General features: G+C 38.3%; 1 protein-coding gene across 1 annotated transcript; it reads right to left on the reverse strand.

Annotated features, from left to right (window-relative positions):
* Positions 1 to 4,747: 4,747 nt before the first annotated feature.
* On the reverse strand, positions 4,748 to 9,981 carry LOC148113658 (vomeronasal type-2 receptor 26-like). Its single transcript, XM_087893246.1, has 4 exons — positions 9,785 to 9,981; positions 8,897 to 9,188; positions 5,796 to 5,922; positions 4,748 to 5,662 (listed from the first exon to the last, which is right to left on the reverse strand). Exons 1-4 carry the CDS (start codon positions 9,979 to 9,981, stop codon positions 4,764 to 4,766), a joined length of 1,515 nt encoding a protein of 504 aa, XP_087749372.1. The 3' UTR covers positions 4,748 to 4,763.
* Between the last annotated feature and the right edge of the window lie 248 nt (positions 9,982 to 10,229).

Genomic DNA, 10,229 nt, shown 5'->3' on the forward strand with positions numbered 1-10,229 from the left:
CACAAATACTTACTCACCGACAGTCAGAACTGAGAGTGTAAAAATTGCTTTAGCAACTGCAACTATCCTTGGTTTAGAAGTTTTCCAGTTTGATGTTGACACGGCTTATCTACATGCAGACCTAGACGAAGAGATCTATGTGAAAAGTCCCCCAGGATTCCGACAGCAAGAAGGGGATACCTGGTTCCTAAACAAAAGTCTCTATGGTCTGAAACAATCTGGTTTGATGTGGTACTTATGTCTTACTGACAAACTAAATTCAATGGGCTTTATTAAGTCCGAAACTGATGAGTGCGTGTTCACAAAAAGATCTAACAATGCATATGAGATAGTTCTTGTTTATGTTGATGATATTGTTTATATTGGTCCAAATAAGCAAATGAGTGAAATTTTTGCCAAAGCTTTGCAGAGATACTTCACATTGAAATCATTAGGTCACATTAGCACTTATTTAGGTGTTCAGATTGAAAAAACACAGAAGGGGTTTAGTCTTTCACAAGAAGATAAAATTGAACAAGTTTTGCATCATTGCAACATGAAAGATGCTAACACAACAAAGACACCCATGCAAACAGATTTTCACAACTTGACACAAGAAGAAAGTCCTGAGTTCGAGGATCAAACACTTTATCGTTCAGTCATAGGGTCACTGTTATACATTAGTAGTTGGACCAGACCCGACATTGCACTTAGTGTTAACCTCTTATCACGACACGTAGGGAAAGCAAAACAGTTTCATTGGACATGTATTAAGAAATTATTGAGATATCTAAAATACACTAAACACATGAAATTATTGTTAGAACCAACACATACTGATTATGCAGAATTATGTTGTTATGCAGATTCTGATTGGGCAAGTGATAAGAAATCACGTAAAAGTACTTCAGGTTATATGATGTTCTTAAATGGATGTCCTGTTTATTGGCAAGTACGTAAACAGAATTTTGTTTCTTGTTCATCTACTGAAGCTGAATATGCTTGTGTTTCAGATGCATGTAATTCTCTAACTTGGTTTGATGCTTTAGTCACAGATATCTGGACACAGCCGATCCGACCGATCACAGTGATGGAAGACAATGAATCGGTGGTTTATATTTCTGAATCTCATTTCACAGGTTCTAGGTCCAGACACATTGACATCCGTTACCAAAACATAAAACATTTAGTGAAAAAAGGTTTTGTCAAAATGCAATATGTATCTACACATGATCAAATTGCTGATATGCTCAACAAACCACTTCCAGCAGCTCAACATGAGTATCTGCGTGAAAAGATGTGCCTTATTTGATGATGAACTGATATTCGCTCAACTGGCAAAGAAGGGGAATGTCACTGCGTTATTTTATTTACCAGCTGAGCTCATTATTTCTGGACTATCAGACTCTCCGTAGCTTTGCCAACTTCTTATCAGTAAGCTACGTGTTTCCGTATCCACCCACATTCCTTCTCACACTCTTTCCTTTGTTCTTTTTTCCAGCAAGGTCCGGCTGAAAGATAGCCGGCCCGAATTACTTCAAAAATGTAACAATTAACTTTTCTTAGTTAGTGAGGTGTTTTATTTTCTTTATAACAAATAATTGAGTTTTATTAGAAACCTTCTTCGCGTTTCTTTATCAGAATAGTGCAACTTGGAATAAGCCTCGATTCATCTCCTCCTCTAAACCAGGGTAATTAGTCCCAGAGCCAAACATGGGATTAATAAATGCCCTGACAAAGAGCAACAAAAATGATTAGGGGACTGGAGTCTAAAACATATGAACTGCAGGAACTGGGTATGTCTAGTTTAATGAAGAGAAGGACTAGGGGAGACATGATAGCCGTGTTCCAATATCTCAGGGGTTGCCACAAACAAGAGGGAATAGAAGACCACCAAGGTCCCTTCCAACTCTGTTATTCTATTCTATTATTGTGTCAGAGAACCACACTGACTAGCTTTGCCTGATCTTCTGAGCAAAACCAGGAAGCTGATTCTGACAGGGCATTTTTGTTCCATCCAGCAAATCAAAATTCAGAGAATGAAATCAGTAAACTCCTAGAGGAATATATCTCCCAGAAGAACATCGGAAAGAGTGAACCTAGACACACGTAGAAGTCAAGTCAAGGAGAGGTTGAAAAATAGACAACTTCTGCCAAATTAATCCAGCTGTCTGAATCCACTCCAAAGAATTTAGGCTGATTAGTAAACTTATCATTGATGGCATTGAAATGACATCCTTTTGTGCAGCTCACTATTCAGTTAAAAATTAGATTGAATTTATATCATGTCATTGCTCATTTCATCTTCTAATCCTTCAGATTAATTTTACTTTATTTTTATTTTACTTTATTTTTCTTTAACTTTATTTTTTATTTTATTATTTTACCAGTGGTGAAATTCAATTTTTTTTATTACCAGTTCTGTGGGTGTGGCTTGGTGGGCATGGCAGGGGTAGGATACTGCAAAATCTCCATTTCCACCCCACTCTGGGACCAGCCATAGGTGGTATTTGCTAGTTCTCTGAACTACTCAAAATTTCCGCTACTGGTTCTCTGAACTATTCAAAATTACCACTACCAGTTCTCCAGAATCTGTCAGAGCCTGCTGGATTTCACCCCTGCTCCATCCCACAGGACTAGGTCAAAAGAAAAGTTGTGGTCTCTACATGGGAGAAGGACTGCTTCTTCTTCCCCAACAAAAAAATCTGGAAAATCTGTGTATTTAACCAGTAACTTGGTAATTCCCCCTTTGGGGTTTTCTGCCAGTTACTGCAATGGATCTTCTGGTCTGCTGCTTGTACTTGGACAAGTTGATCAGTTGAAGCTGTAAAAGACAGAGTTCCGGTTTCCAATTTATAATAGGATTTGAAGTTTCAGGCTCTTTGATCCCAAGATGATCCGAAAGGGATGGTGGCTGGTGAACATCTTCAAAAAAAAAACCCCAAGAAAGTCCCCTTGCCTGTTAAAAATAAAGCACCTTTGGCACAGATGTCACCTTTGCTGTGGGAGTTGCATTTTCTGACAATGTGCTTCTAGGTACAATTCAAGGTTCTGGTTGTCCCCTTTCAATGCTACATGGCTTGGGACCAGGTTATTTGAAGAATTGACTTTTCCTGATCACATCCATGTGATCCAGTGGAGCAGGGAGGCAGCGAACGATGTGAGTCCTCCCTCTTAAGTAAGGAAATCTGTGGGGACCCAGAAGAAGTCTCTTCTTCATGATGGCTCCCTCCCTCTGGAACATCATCTACACTGATACTAGATTGGTCCCTACTTTCACCCTCTTTTGCAAAGCCCTGAGCATCTGGTTTTGTCAATTGGCTTGTGGAACCCAGAATGGGTTGGAACCTATGAAGTGGCTCAATCGATTTACTGATTGTTATCCCCAGCGGTGTGTTTTTATTCTTTGTATATTTCTTTTATTTTTTCTTTAAGCAGCTCAGCGACACTGACAGTAAATGGGTGAACATATAAATTCTCTTAAATAAGTAGAAAAGAATACTCCTTACAATGATATGTCATAAGGTTTTATATAAGGATATTCCTTAAATTTCAATGTATAAAACTGGTAAACTATGTGGGACATCCTGTCACCAATGATAAGAACAGGAGAAGCATCACTTGCAGAGAAGTCCAGAGTAACTCCTTTTTAATTAGGGTTGGACTATCATTATAATTTGGTCCATTTTTCCTATCCATAGCATCTATCAAATGTCTGTCTGTCTGTCTACTGTATCTATCTATCTATCTATCTATCTATCTATCTATCTATCTATCTATCTACCTACCTACCTACCTACCTACCTACCTACCTACCTACCTATCTGTTTATCATCTATATATCTACATGTTTACCTATATAAATTTACAACTTTCTGTCACCTCCATCTAGTGAACACTCAAAATTTTTCCTCCAGGTTTCTTTCTAGGATTTGAGCTGAATTTCAGCTGATTTTCGTGAAAAATGCCAGACTTCTTATTCTAAACCAGGGATGTCAAACTCGATTTCATTGAGGGTCGCATCAGAGTTGTGTTTGACCTTGGGGGAGGGTCTGGGGGGGAATGGCCAGGATAGGCATGGCCAGCATGATGTCACTCATGTTAGGGGGCACCTGTAGTGGCCTCAGATCTCTTCTGTCACCAGGCCGGTCCTTTGATGTTACCAGGGGGGCTTGCAGGCCACATCTAAGCACCTGTTCTAAACCATGGATGTTAAACATCACTACATCACATTGACATCACATGACCTTTCGCGACATTTTTCCCATTCAGGGAGCTGGGGTGGGCGTGGCCTAGGTGCGATGCCTCCAGCCCGTGGGCCACCAGATTTACATCCTACCAAGCTCTGTTTTTGCTGGCAAAGGACTGTAGGAGGCCATCACAGCCTTTCCCCCTGATCTCGCCTTCCTCCGCTGGAGACAATGTATCCCCCCCCAGCCCTGCACAGGCCACTATAGGTGCCCTGTCAGGACTGACATCAAGCTGGCCACACCCACCCTGGTCCTGCCCAGCCCAGCCATGTGCACCTTGGCCATGCCCACCTTGGCCATGCCCACCTTGGCCATGCCCACCTTGGCCATGCCCACCTTGGCCATGCTGAAATAGAGTGTTGAAAGAGACAAAATGTTATATTCAACAACCAGGAAGCACCCAAGTACTTCTCTTGGAATGTGTATCTATAATAAACATCAGTGTTAACAATAATCCTCCACAAATTCTTGTAGAAATCCTTCTCTTCTTTTTTTGTCAGCAATTTGTTCGAGGAAAGAAGATCACATGGAGTACTAATTTCTTTTTGTGAGATGCTCCCTGTGGTTGAGCTGTGGCCGCAAAACAATGATGTAGCATTTGGGCAGGAATATGCATCCCAGTAATGCAGCACCGGAGGACAAGATGGAGAAGACCTCCACAGCTACCATGGCTTTGCCTTTTGTGCTCAGATAGGCTGGAAAGAAGGAGATCCACACACTGCAAAAGGCCAACATGCTGAAGGTGATAAACTTGGCTTCATTAAAGCTGTCGGGTAATTTACGGGCAAAAAAAGCCACAATAAAGCTGGCGATGGCCAAGATACCCATGTAGCCCAAGACACAGTAGAAGAAGAAAGCTGACCCCTCATTGCACTGTAAAATCATTTCTTGGGACTGTGAATGTGTGTCCAACTCAGGGAATGGGGGAGATGTTGACAACCAAAGAATGGAAATACATACTTGGAAGAGAGAGCAGGAGAGGACAATAGAAAAGGCCAATCTTTTCCCCACCCATTTCCTCATCTGAGAACCTGGTTTAGTGGCCATGAAAGCCACAACCACAGTGAAGGTTTTGGCCAATACACTAGAAATGGCCACAGAGAAGGTGATGCCAAAAGTTGGTTGTCGGAGAAGGCAGGTCACTTTGCCAGGTTGGCTGAGGAAGAGCAAAGAAGAGAGAAAACAGAGCTGAAGAGAGACAAGAAGGGTGTAGGTGAGGGACCGATTGTTGGCTTTGACAATAGGAGTATCCCTGTACTTAATAAAAGTTCCAAGTACCCAAGATGTCAAGAAGAAGAAAGCAAGAGCTATGGAGGATAAACCAATTCCTAAGGTTTCTTTAAAGGTTAGAAACATCAGCACTTTTGAAATACATCCTTTCTTTTCTTTATTTGGATGATGGTCTTCTGAACATTCAAAGCAATCTTCCATATCTATAAGAAAAGTCAAGAAGTTTTTCATCTATGCATTCCATAATACTGAATATCGCCTTATCAATTTTATGCGTTAAGTAGCTTATTAATGTTTGCTTAAATGTAAGGAAAAATGGTAGAATTTATACCCTACCATTTTGATTTGAAATCTTCCCTTCTGGGCAGTGAATACAGTCATAGCAGCAGAACTGATCCCCCTCAATCCCCTTCTTCCAGGACCCAGGTAAACAAGGGTCATTGCATCGAGAAAGTGGAGGAACCTGGTGATAATCATAAAAGGATTTGAAAAGGGAGATATTTAAAACTGTTTGTATTTTTTATCCTTTATATAGGGAAATTAGTTTTGCAATGATGTAGGAAAGGTCCTGTTTGAAGGGCAGGGAGAGCAGATAATTACACAGGATGATAAATTCATGGAAACATGGCCACTCTTGTGATTTCAAATGGAAATGCAAACCAAATATAGAAACATGGCTTTTTGCATTGTGATATCGTTTTGTCACATTGATGAGTGCTGGATCATCAACAAAATTTGAAAAGAATGTGCCAATCTTTATTTTAAAAAAACAGAAATCGAATTTCTAACGGGATTAACTTCAATATCAGAACATAATGGATTAAAGCATGTTTAATACCATAATTCAAACCTGGTTAAAAGTTGGGTTCCAGAAAATCACATCTTCATCAATGAATAATTCCTTCCCTTTTGGAGCCTCTAAATCCAGCTTTCCAACTCTAACTCTCTGAAAAGATCTGTTTGGAAAAGTGATCAAGTTGGTGATGTCGAATCCACCTGCTGCTTCTCCTTTCTCATTCAGGAACACTCTCTCCCCAGCTGAATTGTTGAAAGAAATGCCTTGAAGAAGTGAATGAAGCTACTTGAAAGAGAAGAGGTAGACAATTGAAAGCAATATAACAGAGAAGAGAACAACATATTCAAATTTCATTCACTCATTCTTTATATTCCAATAACTCTTAATAAATATGTAAGCTTAGAAATTTGATAATCAATATGGACATGTATATTTCCATGCCCACTCCATTATTTATTTGATATTATTTTAAGGAAAGGTAGAAATAAATTGAAGCACAATGAAAATAGGCTTTTGGAATTATGTCAGGTCCTTCAATTATATTTTATGTCCACTACTTAAACCACATAAATCCACGTATCTATCCTTTCCTCACTGGTACAAAGATATTTGGGAGTCTGATTCATTTCTTTTAGCCAGATTTTAGAATCAGAGACTTAGGCATTATTTGACTATTGCAAAGATAGAGTTGTTTGAAACTATGCAAGCCACATCTAAGAAGGACCACTTCATTCCCCTAAATCTCTGATAGAGACAGAAATCTCAGCTTGTCACTCATGAAAAGTTCATGAGCCACTCAAAAAGTTCTTGGAGAATTGATTATTTTTTTTAGAAGAGACAATGAAATGTAATGTCAATTATCATCTTAACTAATGCTTATTGTGCAATCTATGGTGATTTATTAAATAACTCCTACTAATACCTAAATCATGATTCTTATAGTAGCTTTTGGGTGATCAGAATAGCAGAATACCTGAATGATAAAATAAGAACACAAACCACTTTTTCTGTATCTGTTTTATACAACACAACATTGGAAGGGACCTTGGAGGTCTTCTAGTACACAACTCTGCTCAAGGAGAAGACCCTACAACAATTTAGACAAATGACTCTCCAATCACTTCATTAAAATCTCCAGTTATGTAGCAAAGACAAGTTTTTGCATTAATTCATTGTTCTATCAAGACATTCTTCCTTATTTCTATGTTTTTCTCATACTTAAGATAATTCTACATGCAGAAAATATTAAGACTTTCCAGAATGGGTTCAAAGCATAATTCTACATCAAACTGCTCACTGAAATGAAAGAAGAGTCCAATTCAAAGAGAATACCTGCCAAGGCTGCAGATTTGGAAGATCATTGTTTTTACTCATACTTTTCTTCCAATTGAACCCCAACATGTGTAGAGCCTGCAAAGCATGAGCCACAGCATAAGCAGCATTGTAGACACTGTAGCTGTGGCCAGTCATTTCCATTTCAAACACAGGTGAAGGAAGATCCTCCAGCTTCATCTCGCCAGTGCACTGAGCATTGTCCATTCCTTGTAATTCTGGTTTTGGAAATGAACAATCAAATGATTGTTCCCAAACATTCTGCCGAAACCCATCTCTGTAGTCTGAAAGAAGATTTATGGTCTGAAGAAACTCCTTGAAACCTACAACTGCTGTTGAGTGAACAGTGAAGGAAATAGCCCCATTGTACATCTTCAGATCCCATTTGATATGAGTGCCTGGTAATACAAAATCAATCTGTGCAGTCATGATCCACACCTTCTTTAATAATGCAGTTTCCTTGCTTTCAGGATCTACCAGAAATGTGACAAATCTTAGCCATATAATTATATAGGCTTCTCCGTAGACAAGAAACACATTGGCTTTGCTATTCCTCATATTATTGGAAATAATGGAGATCATTTGAGAAAGTTCTAAGAATCTTTCCAAGTGGAGTTGTTGAGCAAGCCTTTCTATAAACGCTGAGCAGATTCCGTTCTGTGAAAGTAAGGGCTGCATTTTCTGTAAGAAATTTTCTCCATTGCTGTTATCAATTGAAAATATCCCAATCCACGTCCACCTGAAATGGTGAAGCAGTTGGATGATCCCAATGTATTGATGGTCCTCTTTGGGGACCATGAAATATAGTGAAGAGAGCTTTCTGGTCTGAAATTCCTCTTGGGCTAATGAGCCATATGTCAGCTGAAAGAAATTCCAGGAGCATTCTTTAGAGTCTTTAGTTTAAATTTAATTTTCCTATCTTGTTTTCATATAAAATATATCCAAGGAGTATTCCCCCCCCAAACATTCTTCTAAGAATCTAATAATAAATTTCTTGGACTAGAAGACCTCCAAGGTCCTTTCCAACTCTGTTATTCTGAGGATGTTCTCATTGCGTGAAAATATTTCAAACACATGTACTAGATCAACTGTTTTAAAAGAAGCCATTCAAATCTTCTCTCAGATATTGATCCTTGATACTCATTTCCTGTATCTGGCATTGTAGTTTCAGAAAAGAAGGCTAAGTAGTAGAACTTAAGCCATGTAGAACATCTTAACAGAAATCCAAGCCTAATGTTTGATTCCCATTAATTATTCTGTTAACAACCATAAAATTAAGAATTTTCTGCTCAACCCTTTCAGAACTTACTTGTGGAATCTTAAACAATCCTGTAATTTCAGCTATATAAGATGATGTGACAAAATTCAATCCCCCAATGATAGCCATTAGATTCTTCTGGGTGTCACATTTGTAGTTAGGGACAAATTCCTGGGACTTAAAAAGTAGGTCCAGAATGCTGCGATAGGTCTTCCTTGAAACGTAGTAACTGTCATAGATGTGGAACCCAAGAGTGACATTAGGTAAGATCTGAAAATCCTCATTGATCTCTTTCACAGCAAAGGCCAAGGCAAGGATGTGCTGGTAGAATTTGATTAATACACTGCAAATGATTTAAATACCTCAGTTGAAAAAGGAAGTTGGCAAATTCTCATATTGTGGCATCATTTCTATATGAAAAAGCAAACATTTCATTCTCTAATGAAGGTAGGAAAGTAGTAGATTTTCTAAAATACTGAATAATTTGTACACAGTTCAAATTTGCTTTTCTACAGTAATTGCACGATTTGCAACGAATATCCTCTACAATAATATAAAAAATAGTGCTTTTTCATGAAACTTCATTTAGTGTCTAATTTCCCCCAAGGAATGGAATATGAATAATTCTAGCATGTATCAGTCATTTATTGTATGCATCTTTTGTTAAGAGTGACAATACCGATTTTTTTTTAAAAAAAAACACATTATCTTAAGCTTACTAAATGTTCTTCAAAAGATGTTTTCAACCAAATTTTCATACATTATATGACAAACACTTCACCATAAAGTAAAGAAAAAGGTTTATTCCATAACTAAAAACATTTGAAAAATAGACTTGGATTAGATATAAAGGCTACATTTTTACTGAGAACCTTTTACTCTCAAAAGCAATTTTTGGGAAACTAATTAACATTAGAAAAAGAAAAAAAGAATCTTTACTTTGGTGTGTCATAAGATGTTTCATAAGGATGTTCATTAAAATTAATTTCATGAAGGTTGTAATAGGTGTGGGACATGATCCCACCAACGATGAGGTCACCAGGTTGGTACCACTCATGTGGAACAAGGAAAGCATCACTTGCTGGGCAGCTCAGAGTCACTATTTTGTTCACCACAAACACTAGAAGGAGCCACATTTTGATAATGTCTCTGTCTTTCATCTCATCCTACAATAAAGGTTGCATTATTCCAATAGCTAATACAGTGATTTATTCAAGGTTTATATCTGAGAGTCCACCTAATCAGAGAATTCACCAATAGGTATTTGGATATCCATGAGAGTGAAAATTTGTGTGTTCAATAGAATCAGCGTTTGAACAGATACACTGGAAGAAGAGAATAGAGGGAGGAAACTCATTACAATGACTCTGACACACAGCCATTA

Source organism: Pantherophis guttatus, chromosome 4 (assembly GCF_059756535.1).
Source record: "Pantherophis guttatus breed Tessera chromosome 4, ASM5975653v1, whole genome shotgun sequence".
In the NCBI taxonomy this organism is placed as follows: Eukaryota; Metazoa; Chordata; class Lepidosauria; order Squamata; family Colubridae; genus Pantherophis; species Pantherophis guttatus.

What these genes read in the sequence shown, in the direction of transcription:
- LOC148113658 (XM_087893246.1), bottom strand. Translation starts at nt 9,981, where the DNA reads ATGTGGCTCCTTCTAGTGTTTGTGGTGAACAAAATAGTGACTCTGAGC. An exon ending in ACATCTTATGACACACCAAA is followed by an intron (nt 9,189 to 9,784) that starts GTAAAGATTCTT and finishes AATCATTTGCAG; the next exon opens with TGTATTAATCAAATTCTACC. An exon ending in GAAGATTTCAAATCAAAATG is followed by an intron (nt 5,663 to 5,795) that starts GTAGGGTATAAA and finishes CTTTTCTTATAG; the next exon opens with ATATGGAAGATTGCTTTGAA.